The sequence below is a fragment of the Ylistrum balloti genome, unplaced genomic scaffold (assembly GCF_031769215.1).
Source record: "Ylistrum balloti isolate Yb309-2 unplaced genomic scaffold, AGI_CSIRO_Ybal_v1 Utg371514, whole genome shotgun sequence".
Taxonomy (NCBI): Eukaryota; Metazoa; Mollusca; class Bivalvia; order Pectinida; family Pectinidae; genus Ylistrum; species Ylistrum balloti.
The window spans coordinates 182706-201830 of NW_026782782.1; the positions used below are offsets into that span (position 1 = coordinate 182706).

Sequence of the window (19125 nt, forward strand, 5' to 3'; positions counted from 1 at the left end):
TTTAGTTATTGTGACGTTAGATTAAACTGCTTTGTAATCATCCGCCTGTCATGATACCCAGTCCTGAATCTACAGTATTTGCGGTTGATTATTCAGTTGCCTTTCAAGTGGTTGTGATATTGTGTGTGAGAGTATGTGTGTGTATATATAGAAATGTGAATGTGTTTAATGTGTATTATATGTGCGTCGAGAGATTCATAATTTGTGAATGATTTGCATTTATTTATATAAACCTGAATCTGTTTGCTACGGTAAATGTTCGCTTGATCCTTTGTATGCAGAATGATCGGAACTAAAGTTGTGAGTACTTAAGTGTTGTATGATATAATTAAACACACGGTTGACTGTATTGTTCCAAGCTTAAACAAATTTCTTTTGTCTTTAAATCTAACAGTAAGATGAGCTTTTACATGTATTATTTTTGTTGTTAAATTGTTATTATTATATTAATTGCTATACCGTTGCGTTTATCATTTACTAATTTTACACTGTTAATAAACGTTAAATGATAAAGTATGTCATATCTCCATGCATGTCATTTGTGAATCCGTTCTTGTGTATATGTATCAGTAACGCCCCACCCCCATCCAACAAACCCTAAACCCTCTCCTCCTAAACCCCACAGTTGGTACAACATAAAACAAACACAATATGCATTCCATTTTTATCTCTCTTTTTGTTGGAGAGGGCGCGTTACGTGTGATCTATGTCTGTCCTGTCACGTCACGTCCCGAATCAATCTTAAGTGCCTCTCTACTCCGCAGTATCATAACACCAAGTTATACAGCATTATGATAGTCATCGGTCATTGTTAAAGGACAAAAAGGTCAAGTATATATATCGTGATATATTAAAATGTTTGTTTTTAGACATATTTCCCAACATCAAGTCAAGACACAACAGAAACATATTTCCTGTTTATGAAAAAAATGTTGAACTTAAGTCGGCCAATCCCTGACACCATCTAGATAACTATCATCGCTGAGTCTAACGCCAGTCCTGTGGCTTGTCGGATCCTTAAATGCCGCTCTGTAAACATTAAGAGGTTGCGGAGGGATGACGGAGGTTCCGACGTCACTCGGCGAGACTGGCGACGTCCGACCTATCAGACTACGAGTAGACAATGACGACCCTGGCCGCTTCTGAGGCTGTCGAGTATAGCCTCCCCTGGAAATGAAAAATACCCTGAACTGTACAGAAATAATGATTATATGAAAAGCAATATAAATACATATCAATAAAGAGCAATTATAGCACTTTGTTTCGATCGATATGATTATCCAACAGTAACCAATATCGAAACATGTATGTGCATCTAATGGAACTAATGTTTAATCTAATGGAAAGCTTAAGGTCCCCATCGTTTTGATTGTGACTTCACAAATTCGTGACATTATTTGCATTTTGACGTAACCAAAGAAGGGACATTGCGAGAGAATGTCCCCATTCTAGGTTTTATATCAGTGTAACTAAGATGTGAAAATAATCTCAAGTCCCTCCTTAATATTACAATATAAAATCAGTTAAATCTTTCTAACATGATTTTATTCCAAATTACCTGTCATGACACTTGGGCCTGATAAGGTAGTGCCATAATGCGGCCATGATAGCTCCAACTGCCGTACCAATGGGAAATCCTATCAATCCAGCTACTAAATCCTCCTTGTCCAGTCCATTTGTCCGAGCCTCGGGAACTGGAACTGGAACCTTAACTGGTTTTCCGTCGACGTTACACATACAGTACGATTCTTCTGGAGAGGAGCATCCCTTCGGAAATACACATTTAGGTTTTAACAAGTGAATTTAATTTCATTGGAATTAAATATTTGGTACCTTTGAAACGAGAGCAAAATCTGAACAAAAGATAGATTTACACGAAGACCCAAGGAATGTGCAATGATACTGATTACTGAAAGGCAAGTGTCTTCTACTACATCGACGATACCAATCATAGAAATCGTGGTCAGTCCAAGTACGTGATGTTATGTTCTAATGACTAAAACGACTAGGTAAACTATGTTACTAACTCGCACTGCACACGTCCAACTTCGTTTCGCAAACACAAATAAAATATACCAAATGTTATCATTATGATTACCATCTTGTAAACCCGTCAGACTGAGAAAGTAATATGTTACTATCCCGAAATGGACAGTTTACAATAAGAAAGTAGAAATCGTACAATTTGATCTAATAACTCTTCCAAAGAAAGCACCTATGGTCAAAAACATAAAACACTTTCAATATGTCTTTAATCTCAATGGAAAGGATACAATTTTTCACAATACATTCAATTTGCCCCAATTTATTAATTCTTTGTGAATTTGGGAATCATATCCTCTCGACAATGTCTAGTGACAACAAATCATGTATCAAGGTTCTGAGCTTTACCTTGTTTTGAGGTCTCTCGCAGTTGAGTCCTAGATAATTTCCTGGACAATCACAAGAATAGCTGCTGCCGTGTCTGGTACATGCCCCTCCATTTAAACATGGATTAGGATGACAATAGTCGATTTCTAGAAAAAAAATCTATTATTAGCTTCGAACCATTCCAGATCAGGTTTGTCTCTACAAGTTGAACAATGAAGCAGTAGTAGAAAACAATGAAACACGGATACAACCTTTGACAAAGATATATTAAACACTGGAGGAATCGATGGTTCTGTTAACATCGAAAAAATTACCGTTTTAAAAATACCTGTTTGACACGTGGTTCCTGTGTATTTAACCGGACAACGACAAAGAAATCCCCCAACCATGTCTTCGCACGTGCCGCCGTTCTGACAAGGGAGAGAACTGCACTCATCTTGTTCTATAATAATTGAAGTCATTTGCTTAGGTACGTCATCTTGTTTATGTAATTGATTGATTGACTATTTAGTTGTCGAGAATGTTACTATGTAGAGGTATACCTACCGTATTGGCATGCGTTTCCCATGTATCCACTTAAACAAGTGCAGTTGAAGCCAGCTGGCGAGGACATACACGTGCCAAAGTTCTGACATGAATTGATTGCACAATTATCAGTATCTGGTAACAATAAAGACATTGCTTTTAATCAAAATCTGAACAAAATATAAGATGGCAAGGCATTGCACTCATTCTCAAAGCAAATTAATAACACAATCTAATATAAGAATACCATGCATAATAATTACATACCTTGGCACTGCCTTCCAATGAAGCCAGATGGACAAAAGCAAACAAATTCCGAAATACGATTCCAACAGGTACCGCCGTTAAGACAAGGATTGCTGGAGCACTCGTCTATATCTGTAAGTAATTCAGGATATAATTGGTGAAAATGTCATTCTGAACATCGCTAACTAGATGCGACAAATATTTATATGTGTACTCATAATGATATCACATGTAGTTACAGCAATATATGCGCTGCTAAACAGTAAATCTTTGACATCAATCATTACTTTGCAACTCTAAACAAGAGCAGAGGAGAGAAAATGAGAGAAAATGAAAATGGATGTAAAAGGAGAGATCGTCACATAAACATAAGGCAGCAATAGTATAAACACATAGAATGTTACAGGAAAAGACAAATAGTCGAAGGCAATAACAACCTTGTGAGGTCTTCAAAGTTATGCAGGTTACCAACATCCAAGCACATACATAATACACATACATTCGCATCTTTCGAAAAACCCTTTCCTTCAATCCATTTTTGGTAAGAGAGATCTTGATAGATCATATTGATATTGCATGACACTCAAAAGCTGCCTCTCTTATGCAAACATGTCTTTGGAGTTAAATTACTATGACTATTGGGGTGCTAACAGAGTAGGAATAGACAGACGGACGACCGCAGACAGAAGAACGGACAAAAATAGAGAAAAAAAAACGTAAAATACATTACTCAGATGATGAGGCTATAATCACAGACGATTACATACATAATGACAGCCTCGAAGTTCGCCGTCCGCTAGAGACATTGGTTACCTGTGTCACATGTTCTACCCGTGAAACCAGTTGGACAGCTACATTTGTACGTGTCCAGATCCAGGGAGCAGGTTCCATTGTTAAGACAAGGTCCACTGTCACATGGATGGACGGCTGGAACGATAACAATAAATATAGCCATATATAGATAGGATTATATGGAAACACATTCTCATCAACGTTGTTCTTGATATTTGTACTTCTTAGAAGGAATTTAGTCTGTAAATGTCCATTTTCATTTCTCTCAATGTTTTTAAAACAGAATCAAAATATGTTTTTGGACAAAAAACTTTTTTTTTTAATACACACTGTATTGTGTTATAAAATGGAAAGAACTGAGTGTTGTTGTTTAGAAAAGAGAACCATACCTTCAGCAACGAAAGTAAAACAGCGCTGGGGACTCGTCATGCTGAAAAGATGTAAACGTGAAAAGTAAAACAGATTTTCTATTAAGATGTTGTTGACCATGTAAGGATTCCCGTCCTTATTCTCATCGCGTTTAACTCTCGCGATGATCTAGGCAGATATCCACACATATGATTTTTGAAAACTGGATTAAACTTTCATGAATTGAAAGGAAGAACGAAGCAAATAATAAGTTATAATTTGCAAAAGAAACATGCAATATAAAGTACGTAAGCAATACCAGTTTTTGATGCCAGGATTTTATACAATGTCATTCATACCCGTCGCATTCAAATGTCATCACCCCAGTTCAATCTTCTAAGGGATTATTCTCAAAATTTGTACAAAAGTTACCCGATTACAATACCCTGGCTAAAAAGATGTTTCTGGACCCACGATAAAGGCCAAGGTCACTGTTGTCATTTATAGAAATGTGGGAACAGGGATAATCACGTCTACAGACATGTTCTAGTTTCCAATCAGTTACTGTAAGATTGACATACATTAGCTGTTGTATGTTAAATAACGAATTTTTATGATGATAAAAACTGTTTCATTTTCCCAACCGTTATCCTTACTGTGTAAGACAATAACTCATTATTTATGCAGATAAACTTAAAATCAACTGCACCTCAAATTTTTAGCATGTTGGTGTTGGTATATATTTTGAATATTAAAATAAATGTTTTTGTAGCTTATTGTAAACTTACTTTCAAAATATCGTATATTGTGAAGATAAGACTGTACAAAACACACGCGAGTAAATAACACCTTTAAATACAAATGTAAGTTCACTAGAGTTGAGCCAAACAATGAAATAAACTGCATCATACAACTATTTCGTCTATTTAGGACTCGTCAGAGATGCTAAAGACATTAATTCTTGGAGTTTGAAGGTCACTGAGTAAACTGGTCAAAATAAATGTGAAGAAGCACATGGGGAGGTGCACCAACCCGAAATTTAATAGGCTTATATAAGTCCTCTCCCAAAATAGTAACATACACAAGGATACAAACATGGACATAGTATAACACATTATATATAATGTGTTATACTAATGTGTTAATGGAATCAACTTCAATAGATTAAATCTTAAATATTTGCCTTTTCTTCTTATTTCACTTCAATTTTTGATAAAGGTATAATTAAATGCAGAGTGAATAAATAAGATTGCTTAGAGTTACTCGTTTAAATTAATAAACATCTTATGAAACATAATTTCCTCACCGAAACAGATACAGACAAATTATTATAATATAATTTTACGTTGTCTGAACCATGACACTGGGTGTTGTTTTATATGTGGCTGTGTTATCTTTGTGACCCATCAGGACAGGTAGAAGGATGGATAGATAGGTGTAATAGGACAACCCTTGTTTATATACAGAACTTACTTATTTGTGTCGACGGCTTGGAAACAAAATATATTTTCTCCAAATTGACTTTGGTGAGGCTTCCATGACAACTCGCTATACCATACATCTGTTCGATTTATGTCGAGGTTCAATGGCGACAAAGTGACGCCATATGGCGTGGAAACGATGAACTCTTTTATTCTGTAACAAACAATGATTTCTGTATCGTGTAGCTGGTAAATCTGGAACACCATATTAAGTGTACTTCATAAATTTTAACAAAGTCCACAAAATGTTATTTTCCACCAGTTTACTTGTCTTCCCAAGAGAGTATATCAATATTAAGGATTATATAAAGAGTGGGGTGTAGTCTGGAGTAGGATTGGTACATTGAGTGGGGTATACTGTGGTGTGGGGTCAGTACATGGCTATGGATTATAACATATTGTGGATTGGTTTATGGAGATGGGATTGGTATGTGGTCTTGGATTTGATTTGACCATGGTGTGAAGATTGGTACATGGAGCGGGGTTGACACAGGGAGAGGGATTGTAACATGGATTGGGATTGTAACATGTTGTGGGGATTTGTTTATGAAGTGAAATCGGTACACGGAGTGGGGTGAAACTGGTACAAGGAACGAGATCAAATATCAGGTAAGTAATTTATAAATGGATCAAAGTGGTGTATTGCATGGGAGTATCATAGGGAAACATTTTGATTGAAGGATCGGGATGGATAAGAGAGATGGGAATGATATCAGGATTGGAATGGACATGTTTGAAGAATGGTTACAAGCTTTGCATTTGTACTTTCTTCATAAATGTTGTGAACTAAAAGCCAAGTGTAATACAATTACATCAAAATCGACTTTATCAAGATTGTAGTAATTAACAAATACCTATTAAAAACGCAATTACCTTATGTATGGTTTCGAACTCATTGCAAACAGTCTTAAGACCAGCGTGTCATTTGACGGGACCAGGATAGTTTTCCCGTGTAATGGTGTTGGTGGAACAATCGATGGAGCGATATTGCACGGAGACGGTGAGGTAAACTTGATCGTGTGCACAACAAACTGCAAAAGATGTACTGTTAATACAGGTTATGTCTATAATTGTTCTGGGTACACTTTCGTTAGAATTTTTCCATCACGGAAGATGTTTTCAGATAAAAATTGTTTTTGATTGAAGTATTTTAGGAAATAGACAATTTTCTTGTTAACTCAATTAATTATGGTTATGAATAAAGGGACTTATCTATTACTAACAGAAGAGAATAATTACTTGTTTACCTGAGGTACAAAACAATGCGTCTTGGTCTATAGCAGGCAGAATACAAAAAGTGTTAGATAAGCTTATCCATACAGGCCAAAACGGTGTTATTTCAGGAATATATAACAATACATCTATTTATTTATCAATTTAAGCATTAAGCATAATGAAATTAATAACTCTCTCTGGAACGGTAAAGTTGACAAAATTAAAAGGGATGTTATTATCGGAAAACATTGTAAGGGTGGGTTCAAAATGCTTCTTTTCAGATCATTCATAAACTCTTTAAACCTTACATGGATTAGGAGGTTATTTACACAGTAGCAGGAGCATGGCAAGCAGATTATGATTCTTATATCAATCTCCTTGCAAACTGTGTGTCAGAGTATATTTTCTTTTGTTGTGAAAAATGTAAGAATACGTTTTGAAAAGATCTTCACTAATCTTGGAAGAAAATGTTCAGGCCAAAAATATGTTTATAATATGCCTATTCGGTTTAATGAGAGAATCAAGATAGATAAAAAAATGTATTTTACAAAGATGGGTATAAAAAGAGAGTGATAGTCATTAAAGATATGATAAAGAGTAATGGTATGTTTTTTAGAATTCAAACAGATATACCGTATTAGAACAAAATTCCTATAATATCAGGGTAACACAGCTACCAAGGAATCATGAAGCCAACATGACTACGATAAGTTTGATAAATAGTTTTATTTTTATTTCAGAAATTTCCAAATATTTTTCTTTCAATAAATAAAGGGTTCGAAAGATTTCTATAACATATTAATCAAACCTGAAGTTATTGCAACTGGTTGTGAAAAAATGGAACGAACGTTTCAAATTGGATGAAAATGACTGGAATATTCCTGCTTCCCTTTTATGAAACACATAACAACAAAATCGTGTCCCAAATTCAGGATTAATCATCGTGATCATCATATTCTGACAACAAATTAATTTTTATTGAAAGCATGTCTAACAAATACTCTTTACTGTATTTCATGAAAAAACATATGAAATTGCGACAAAGTTCAAAATTTACTCCTAAATTTCGGAAACCTCTTTCAACTATTTGTTTATTCCATTTCATTTTTATAAAAAATAAACCTCCTTTCTTTTTGGTGTAGTTGATCATAATGTAATATGAAGCTCTGAAAAATACATGAAAATAAACATACACAGTTAAAAAATACATACCTAGATGCAAGGGAGATAATCACCTCAAACCTTAATCAAAAATTCGAATTTACTATATTTTCATCTACCACAGTCTGTCCTTTTAATAATTTTTAATTTTGCATAGGAATTCAAATGACTAAATTGGGCATTTCATTACCTACACCTTTCTCAGTGTGAACATTTTTTTACATGCAACCAGCATTGATATTTGTATGTATTCCTCATCATAACAGGCAAATATTCATTTCAACTTATTTCACATATTTATCTTTACACTCTTCCTAACAAAACCTTATCTGTGTATGTAGTTCATTCTGGATGTCATTGTCACACTTCTTCTGGCGTTGTTAACTGTCTCTATCGTGGACGATTTAGTTGCACGTTTGAAAACCGTAAGATATCAGGAGCATGTGAATTACGTTATTCAAAAGGGGAACTGTACGAAAGAAAAGCTGATGTTCCACTGAATCAATTGTAAGGGTAAATACGGGTTTTTTTTTAAAGGGTAAGTATAGTTTAAACTGTACTAATTAATTTGAATTCTTATGATCTCAGTATGTCATCACCTGTAGAGGGACGGTACTGAGAACACTTGTCCTTAGTGTGAGATTCTTGTCCAGAAAAATGTCCGTTTTTGGTAAATCTTCTACCATCATCAGCACTTTATACCAGCCATTCTCGACAAAACCGGAGAGAACATCAGGCTCTAGCTCTATCCGACAGGGTGACTGTACATAAGAACATATTTGCATGTTTAGGCTTGGAATTCACGATTAAGATCTATGGAAATCATTATAGCACAAAATGAAATTAAATGAAAAGGCTTGTAGGGTTAAAAGTGTAACCTACTAACCCAGTTATGGCTGTAAATAGTGCGAACAATGGCATTCTCCATTGATGGAATATAATGAAATGTAGGTCAATCCTGACAAATGTAAATGGATGGCATTCTGTCACGGAACATTTTCGTCAGGTTGGTTATGTCAATAGAATAAAAGTTGAGTGTGATGTTTCGATGACTACACGGTCTTTTTTTCATCAGACAAATGACCAGTATGAAGCTTACTAGCACTGACATGCGTATAGTGAAAGAGTTGGTAAGAAATCAACCGACCTTTTTTCGGCTGTACTATAATCCTGTGATAATGTAGAGTCAGGTCGAAAATAGTGTGTCGACATCGTAAACAAATATTGTAATTGATGGTCCTAGTTATGGTCTTTTTTCAGTGTTAGAAGTCTTCCTCAATGCACTTTACTGGGGTTTTTTTACTGATCATCTATCAACAATAATGACCAAAATTCTGTTATGTATATATATATTATGAAAAACCGTTTTATGTCAGTCTTTAGTCTGTGCGTGCTGAATATTGTCCTTCTTTTGTCCTTGACAAGATTGTTTTCTATTCTGTGCCTTTAATCAACAACTATGATATATGTATTATTATATACAAACAGTTAATGTTATTTGATATATGTATTCAACATGACAAAGCTATGATTGGTAGATTTAGTAAAAAATAATCATAAAATATCCAACCTTGGGATATGATAATATTATCTATCAATCCGAATGTTCTGATTTCTCAACAAACCTTGTGTATAGAAAATAAAAGCATTCATTATCCTGATAGAAGACATTAATACGCATTTTATATTGCCATAATCTATATTGACATATGCACATTTCTGAGCTTCATGTTGAATTCATTTCTTTATAAATGTTACGTAGAATCAGGCACCTTTCGATACCTTTTTAGATAAAAATTGGCAATATTTGACTTTAAGCTAATACGTTTTTCATTCAACATGAAAATCAAAGTGTTTTAAAATAGTTTTAGAATAAGAAAAATGTAGTCCACGACATTAAACTGAAATACCATGATAGTAGATAAAGTTCTGTGCGATATCTACAAGCGGAAACCTATTATCAAATTCAATTTGATTGGGTTAAGTCGAGTCAGCAACAAAAAAAACATCATGTCAACAGAATCATAATCCAAATTCAAATTCAGTTAAACTTGGACGAAATGTAAACAAGCAAATTTACATGGAGTGAATAAGACCAGATGAAGAGTGTTTTGCTTCATCGACTGTAAAATTTATCACTTTCGTGGGGAATTTATTTTCGTTGATATCGTGGGTTCGAATGACCTACGAATTTACCTGTCCGCGAACTGAAAATTAACATAAGAGGATTTATTGAGTTATATCTATCCATGAAAGCAAGTAAAGACGATTTTTCTCGAGTATGATGTCGATATTGTGTTTGACGAGATCATATGAAATATTATACAATATGTATACGATATTTTAAATACCGCAAAATCATCATCAGTTTTTTTTTCAGAAAAAAAAGTATTTCATGGACTGATATCTTGGATAAATATATGTAGCGATGCTAGTGCATTGAAACGTTAAGAATCATGACATTATATGTTAAACTTTCAATACTGTATGACAGTTACTCCTCCACAAACGCAAATAACCGCACTAGGTTAACTATGGGTACTATATCTTTATCTGTCCACTACCAATGACAAACTCTGTTCACGATGTAACACGAGAAAGTTTAAACGTTTGAAGACACAATAGTTTAGAAATACTTTATTGATACAAGTTTATTGAGAAATTAAATAACTAATAGATGTTTCTTTCAATATTTCATATTAAATTAGATTTATATATATATATTGAATTTTGATACATGTATTTCCTTCGCTGAATTGACAAACAATTTCTGGCGTCACTGTCAGTCAAGCATAAGTGACAATACGACGATATAAACATACCTGTTTTAGTGTACCCGCTGGTAAACCAAGACAATCCGTGCCGCATTCTGCACCAACTGCCCACCGACACACCGTTACGTCATCATCCGGGTCCGCTATTGGTATAGTTATTGCGCTTTTACATCCAAATGGAACCCTTTAAATAGAAACAGCGGTATCTAAATTGATAAATTTTCAATCTTCAGTATTACAGGTGGTAGACAATGCTTGTGGACTCTTAGTCCGCGCCATTTGTCGTAACCATGCCACGTTTTAATTTATTTGAATAAGGACGCGGTTCAAATTATACGTACCGGACGTTCTACTGAAATAATCATACAAAAGTTACGAAAATGGAATTATGGGACTAGTGCATTTGGCTCAATTGTAACTAACACCATTGAAATGTCATATCCACCTGTGTGTCTTTTGTTCAACCATGTGTTGACGATTATTTTTATTCATAAAGTTTTGATTCTTATCCTCGCTGTTGTAGTATAAAAACGCAACACATTATTAGATGAAAGATAGTATGTAGCTTCGAACTTACTGATAGATTGGCATACTGGCGGTCAGTGGACTGGAGTTCGGCTGACCAGTATCACTTCGTATTCTCAAATCGCCGGTGGTCTGAAGGTGGAAATCTCCAGACTGCCCATAGCTCACATTCAGCCATGTTCGTCCAGTGTAACTAAAGAGAACACAATCCAGTTCCAAACAGCGAAGTTTTATAATCGGTCAGTCACATCAGTTCTGACCACAATCAGTTGTAGAAAGAGAAATAGTTTTTCTGCTACACGTAATGTAATACCACTGTAAAGATCGATAATGTTATAGTACGAGAGCTGTGTTATGTGCTGTTTTTCGACTGAATTATTCTTGAGATTTGAATACATGAAAACCTGTAAAAGATCCAATATTTGACAGAATATATATAAATCAATTTTCTTTACTACTCATCTCTCGAATGAAATGAAAGAAAAGTATCGCTCAAAGTGAAGATATTTTGCATTTCATTTTAGAAAGCTAATCACTTAACGTACAAAAAGTATATATATAAAGTCTACACTTGACAAACCCAACCTCCAACCCTCCACCCTCAACCTCCCCTCCCCCCCTTACCCCCCAAAAAAATTTAAAAAAGGAAACATTACAAAAAAAACATTAGTTCACTTACGCCACCGTAAAAGGATCAGTCGTTGGAATTGTGTATTTAAAGTTATCCTGGCCCTGTTCCCATGCTTCTACAAGGTCTATTGAACTACAAACATAGTTGACGTCCGTAATGTTTCGAACGGAGGGACATCCTCTTGAACACTCCCAGAAGTCGTTTGGCAATTGTGTAACAGATTTGCCAATGAGTCCTTTGTTACACCCGGGGCCCTTTCCTATACCATACGCAAGTCGGAAACGGAAATTAACCGGCTGAAATACAAATTTGAGGCGATCTGTTTGAAAAAGTGTTTTCGTATAGTCGTAATGATAGTTACCGTGTACTTTGTCCCATTATGTGATTCTATTACAGTTAGCAGAAATAACTATTTTCTTAAAAGTGACATATAAGGACTCCGGCTGCTATCAACAGTCGAGAATCAGACAGGTTGCGTAAAGTTGCGTAAATTTGTCTTCAGAATAGCCATATACTTGATTTAGAAAGACAAACATCTTATTGTATATATTGTTTTTCCACAATGACATGACAACATTACTGAAATTCGGTATGATATATATAATAATTTCTTTGCGAGATACAAATCATGGTTTTCAAAATATAATGGCTGATGTTTTGTGTACATGCATTTTGAGTGACTCTCGCGAGGTAACAATAAAAATTGAATTTGTGTTTTAATACATTGGCCAAATATCACACAATAATGATATCATAAAAAATACAGGAAGCATATGAGTGAAGTCCACTGAAGGAGAGTTCCATGTAATCTTTAATATATACATTTGTAATTCTATAAAACTCACCGTGTTGGCACCAGTTACTCTCCAACTGATAGTTCCTCCTCTAAAATGGTCACACAACACTGGGACTGTGTTCAATATCAATCCAAGAAAGTTGAAACACACTAGGAAAAAATGCCTCCTGTCCTGCTTTCCTACCATGGTGTATTGTTAAAATGTTACACCAACTGAACATTTCTGTTCATAATTCCACATATGATAAAGCCGTTGGCAAAGAAAACTATTTCGTTCGTGATATTTCGTTCGTGAAAAATATCAATTTTTAAAAGTATGTTTACTGTATCAAGCGGGGACTTTTATGTTTGATTTCTGTCAGGAGACAATTCTGATAAATCCACGTATTTGGTCGGAGGTCGCTTTGAAGGTAATTTATCACATATAAATCAAGCGCTTGTGATATGGTTTCAAGCTAATATAGATTGGACTGTTTACTCGTCTTCTTGTATATATCAGGAAGCTTCAAAATCACGATCGTTCTGTAAATAATGCTGATGGCACGGTGCGAACCAATATCCTACTTTTATCACATTGCAGTGACAGGCTACACGCTATCAAACAGGTATATTACCGCTATTATTGAAAGATAGGAACCAACACAGTGAAATGTACAAACAACAAAGTTGACTCGAATTATGGTGAGGGTTGTTAAGTGTAAAATTCTATAGGAAGTTAGATTTTTGCATGAAGTCTTACGTCATGAATTGAAGTCGTAACGAATCATAAATTTCAAGTCTCAATCATGAAAATTATCGTTCGTGACTCGAAATAGGCGAAGTAAGGCGGTCAGTAAAATATGGTAATCAGTGTCGTTGTCTAACATTGCCGATAACAATAAATAAAAAATCTTACCATGAGCTTCACTCTACAAAAATTGTAATTTTAAAGTTTATCGATGGTTCTTAGTTTGTACATGTTCTCAGATTTAATAGTTCACGATGTTATTTACAAAATACATACATCTATCTTGAATCGGCGATTAGAGCAAGTTAAAATACGACAGTTCGGCCTTATGTAGCCAATGTAAATATTTACACGTGTAACACAGTATAACATTGAATATGAAATTGATATATTACTTTGGGCAAATACATTTATGAATTAAGCGTTAGAAAGAGAAATCCAATGAATATGTGGCTGTGCTTTATTCTCATTTCTAAATTAGTTCACTGTAAGGTGACAAAAAGAATAAGTTTGTGCATCATTCATAAGAATACATGTTACTGTTGATGAAATCGTTTGTCCTACCATCCCTAATATTGGATGTCACGAAGTCGGCATGTAACATCCAAAGACATAGCAAAATAATTGTAATATGTACCTTTCTGAATATCTCTGCTTATATTTGCTCATTTGTGATGATGTGTGCTTACAGTGTGACGTATAGATAATGTTGTGTGTATTTTTGTAACAATGTGTTTAGAAACAGAACTTTATATAACAACCAGGCCCCGCTTGTATTAAACATCTCAACTTGAGATTTCCTCAAGTTTAGATTTTCCTCTGCTGATATCTCCTTAAAAACGGCTTGTAAAAAATTTTCTCAAGGAACAGGAGGAGACATCGGCTAGGATGTCCTGAAATTCCCTGAGGAATTTTCATACAAGATATTTTCAAGGAGATATTAGCTGAGGAAAATCTGGGCTTGAGGAAATCTGAAATTGAGATATTTTATACAAGTGGGGCCTGGGCACGTTATCAGCTCACCTAAACTTAATAACAGAGGCCGCATCAGCTTCATTCTCTGCTTATTCGCTAGATATTTCTTTCCAAAGAACGGCGGGTCAAATACTGTAAAGTGAAAATTACGTCTACAGACAAATGAAAGTACCAAGGATGAAAGTGTGACGCTGAGCAAATCTCTGGTTGACAATGTCTTCGTTGAGTTTGTTACTAAGATCACTCAATATACTGCTCCTCTCTTGGTTGACATGATTTCGTTTCACAGGGCAGAATTTGCAGAATACCTATAAAATCATAGACCGTGTCATGTCCTTCAATTTCACTTTTAGACGTATAGTTGACGAATTGGAATGACAAGAGATTAATCAACCATGTAAATTATATATATCCACTAGAATTATAAACTGAAACCAGCAGGAACGGTTTTTCACCCAACCGTATGATAAACACGATGCTTTCTGCTTCCCTATCTTGAATATCTATGCTTCCACAAGTTCTGGTGGTGTCGTAAACAATATTCGCATATTGTCTAATTGAATAGACCAAGATGTCGTCGGTGAAGCAGGGAACGTTTACTCATCGGGAACAACTGTTTGTTAACCTTGTTTTATTGGTATCCGTCTAAATCTTTGTAATTCAAATTACGATTGTGTTAATTACTACTCCAGATGACCCTAGCTGTTCAAGGGGCGATAAAAACTAGTAAACAAGCAAACAGTATCTAGGTGACAATTAGAAAAAGCCAATGGAGAATATTTCCATGTTTGCTCACTGTTGTACATATACTATATGCGCACCATGTCAATAGATAATGATGATTTTACTAATCACGAGTAACGGTGAGTTAGTTTTAATTCAGTGAATCAATGTTTAACGTTTTCCGTATACTTAGGATAGCCATTCAAGGACGACAAAACTGTATACATCAGACTCTTTTTCATTATTCACTCTAACCGGTAAGTTGTATATCATCATCTGGGAACGTGCATTGCTTGTATTTACATAGTGGATATATGAAATAGAAGACGCTTACCTTTACGGAACGCTTGGTTCTATTCTTTTAATACTAATCAGGTGGTCTCCGTTTACGATTTCTTATTATCTCTTCACATGTCGCCGTAGTTTCACCTAATTTCAGGTCGAATTAAGATTCTGTTGGCATATCAGACTTTCTTTTTCTGTCTTAACGTCTCTGACCATGCAAGGTATCAAATGAACACTTGAGAAGCCTTACACGTAGATGGTTTTGAATGTATTTCGGGGATGACTCGGTACATTTTCTGTTGACATACTCGGTCTCTCGTCTTGAGAAAAGAACCAAATTAATAATATATAAAAAGAAAATAACTGAAATCAACATATCCGCCTGCATAATGTAACATTGTTGTTGATTGGTAAGCGGTTAAGCACACACCATAACATTTCACTCCAATTTGTCTTGTTCATGTTTGTCGGGAAATATCGGTAGAAGATGGTATCCATACTTAGTGGTAATATATGGATACGGTATAGGCCATCCAGACAAAAATATCAAAGAACTTATACTGAATGAAATTTAATAGATGTAAAATATGAAATTCTTCTACAATTTTTTTTTATGTGACTGTCCAGGTGATACATCTGCGAATGCTGCAAACCATTCCATCCATTGGACACCATTACCTAACAACATAATAAAACAAATACTGAAACGGAAAATTAAAAAAATGCATTAAAACACATTTTCCTACCAACATAGATTTAACAGTAACAACTCGATATTGCATAATGTTTCAAAGACATATTTTATGGGTAAAAAAGGCACCTTACATGACTGGAAAAAATCAACAAAAGTGGGCGTGTGCCAGTTGTAAATTAGAAGATACACCTGCAAGAGCTACAGTACCATTAAAATACAAGAAAACAAACGCCACCAGGCAGTGAAAATAATCGACCAGCAAAACGTTTGTTGTAGTGAGTCAAAGTGTCGTTACTGAACGCGACGCGTAATGCATTCAAATTAACTGGATGAATAGTAAAAGAACTTACGATAGAAAGGTCTACATTCTTAAAGCATTGTCTTCACTCTTCTTTCTCTCGGTAATGGAGACACGACTAACGCTAATGCGTGGAAGCGATACATTCTCCAAGATAACTGACTTTTGATGCTTTTTGCACTTTCGTTTGTTCTTGTTCCACAATATTTCGTCTTCATAACCTACATTCACACGTAGTGGGAACTCTTCCAAATATTCTGTGGAATGGTCACCCCGTCCGACCAGCGCCATTTGTATATATTTTCTCTCTTCCAATAGTGTCATGCTTCCGTTTAATACAACAGCTTTCAAATGTAGCTGTATTTTGTTATGGTGAGAGTTTTGTTGCCTTAAATATGGAAAAGAACTCTTCGTTTCTGATGCTTCGATTGTCCTGGCAGAAGCTGGACGCTGTCTCTCTTTGAGGTGTGGCTCTGCAATAGATTCGGACGATACGCTTGATAAATAGTGTACCTTGCTTACGTTTCTGTCTTGTCTGTGATTCTATATCCCCATTTATCTTATCATTATTGAAATGGAAATGCATGAATAATTACATAATTTCTGTGCTGACAGTTTAGAGGCATTTCAGTTAAAGATGTATGAAGTAGAACTAGAACTTCAGTTAGACAATATTCACAAGACAGTTCAGATGATACACTAATACATAATGTAGGCACAAACATTAAGTTGCATCTTCATACAAGTTAAACCATGGAACCAAACCATAAACCATGGCAGCATGTTCGACTAAATGGAATATAGCTGCTGCAAACGTAGATCTCGGGCTTGAAATAACGAATACCATCGGAAAGAGATTATTGAGTGTAGAAAATAGAACTGACAGAAATACGTTAAGGATAATTCTCTGTCGAGTTTAACTCATGATTTGAAGTATTGTAATTAGTTAGATGACTTACTGTCGACTGTGTCGATTGCAGGAAGGAATCCAACTTTTTTCCCGTGGTTCTCTATCTCAGTCTCCAAAGTCGGACAACACGGAGTGGCACTGAGGTCTTTGACAAGTTCGTTCCTACCCCGGAATATTCGTGTAACTCCTGTCTTTGAACACTTGTCTTTCATTGTTCGTCTCCGAGAGTTATATTGACATACAAGGGACCGGTGTCGATCGTAGTTTCTTTCCATGATTTCTGTTGCTGTTGCGAATTAGTTGGTTAATTGGTAGCTATGATATTTGGATGACGTCTCTGCGACTATGACGTCATTATATTGTGTATGTCCCCCATCAGGAGAACGTCACAATAATCTGATCACTTCTAAAACTCCTTTATTACTTGTTATCATTATGGAACGTATAAAAATGTAAATCTACGTAAAAGTTACCGTGATAATTGAATCATTCCTCGAACACCATGAGTAATTACATATTGACTGTTAAATAGCTCCAAGTCAACCACTGACAGACATCGTTATCCTTTACTCGTAGGGTAATATAGGTTCATCCTACAATATAAACATTTTTTTGATACCTTGTACAATACATGTAAATAAGTTCTCATGAAATCAATAAAACATCTAACTTTTTCTAACTAACGTTCACAGGCCCCTACTCCCTAGGAATAGGGGTCAGATATAGGTACCTGTAGTCAAGAGGAGACTCTATCGTCATAGTTACTTTGTAATGATTTTTTTGTAAGCAGAAATATTTGGGGCTTGTGGAAAACCGTCATGGCACGTTTTGTCTTATGTATGAACTCGAAATATCATGATCGCAGAATAAGTAGGTGTGTATTTAAACTTTTACTCTTCTTTTCTGGATTCCATGAAGAGACAAATAAAGATATATAATGAAGTTCGGTCTAGTAGTACCTAGGAGACAGATTATGTTGAAAACAGACTTTGTGATTTTCTAGGGACAGTTTTTATCATAAGACTGACCATCATTTAACTTCTGACCCATGAATGTTACGGCTAATTAATTTTTGATAATACGAGACAGTTACTTTCTGATAGATAAATTGCAAAAAAATCTTTATCTATAGTTTAATTTTGGCATATTTCAAAAACTCGTTACCAATTAGATAAGACATTAGACAAGGTACAAAGCGTCAATGAATTACTGGGAAAGCATACTTCATAGTTTAGAATGAAAATTTTGTAGGGTTGTGTTTATTTACAAATTATTTCAGTTGTTTTAAAATATTAATTCTATTGTATATCTTATATATTGTTCCTCCATTTTTACAATAAAATTGGCGCTAGCGTGTACTTAATTACAAAAGTTGTTAAAATGATTGACCATGATCCACTTTCAACGTCACAGAGGTCATCTATATTAAAACAAAAAAGGTTTGTAGTCTTTATTATGTTTTGATGAAAGGGTCTTAAGTTTGTTCAAATGTATGACCTTATTCAACATTCAATGTCAAGACTCGAAAGTTTTTTAATCTTTATAAACAACTTCTGAATAACCAAAGAACCGTGGGTTTGCGTTATACTTATCTTATTTCAAACCTACTAGAAAGATAAGCATGACTTATTAGTATATATAAAATAAAA

At 34.9% G+C, this 19125-nt stretch overlaps 1 protein-coding gene across 1 annotated transcript; it reads right to left on the reverse strand.

Moving 5' to 3' along the window:
- Positions 1–808: 808 nt before the first annotated feature.
- LOC132562801 (integrin beta-like protein A) lies at positions 809–13051 on the reverse strand. Its single transcript, XM_060227572.1, has 15 exons — positions 12914–13051; positions 12117–12364; positions 11490–11630; positions 10961–11096; positions 8738–8899; positions 6636–6793; positions 5755–5916; positions 4323–4363; positions 3955–4068; positions 3163–3273; positions 2917–3030; positions 2699–2812; positions 2392–2516; positions 1559–1767; positions 809–1167 (listed from the first exon to the last, which is right to left on the reverse strand). Exons 1-15 carry the CDS (start codon positions 13049–13051, stop codon positions 939–941), a joined length of 2202 nt encoding a protein of 733 aa, XP_060083555.1. The 3' UTR covers positions 809–938.
- Between the last annotated feature and the right edge of the window lie 6074 nt (positions 13052–19125).

Coding starts and splice junctions, on each gene's coding strand:
- LOC132562801 (XM_060227572.1), bottom strand. CDS start 13,051: ATGGTAGGAAAGCAGGACAGGAGGCATTTTTTCCTAGTGTGTTTCAAC. Junction 12,365..12,913: donor GAGTAACTGGTGCCAACACG/GTGAGTTTTATA, acceptor TTTGTATTTCAG/CCGGTTAATTTCCGTTTCCG. Junction 2,517..2,698: donor AGGAACCACGTGTCAAACAG/GTATTTTTAAAA, acceptor TTTTTTTTCTAG/AAATCGACTATTGTCATCCT.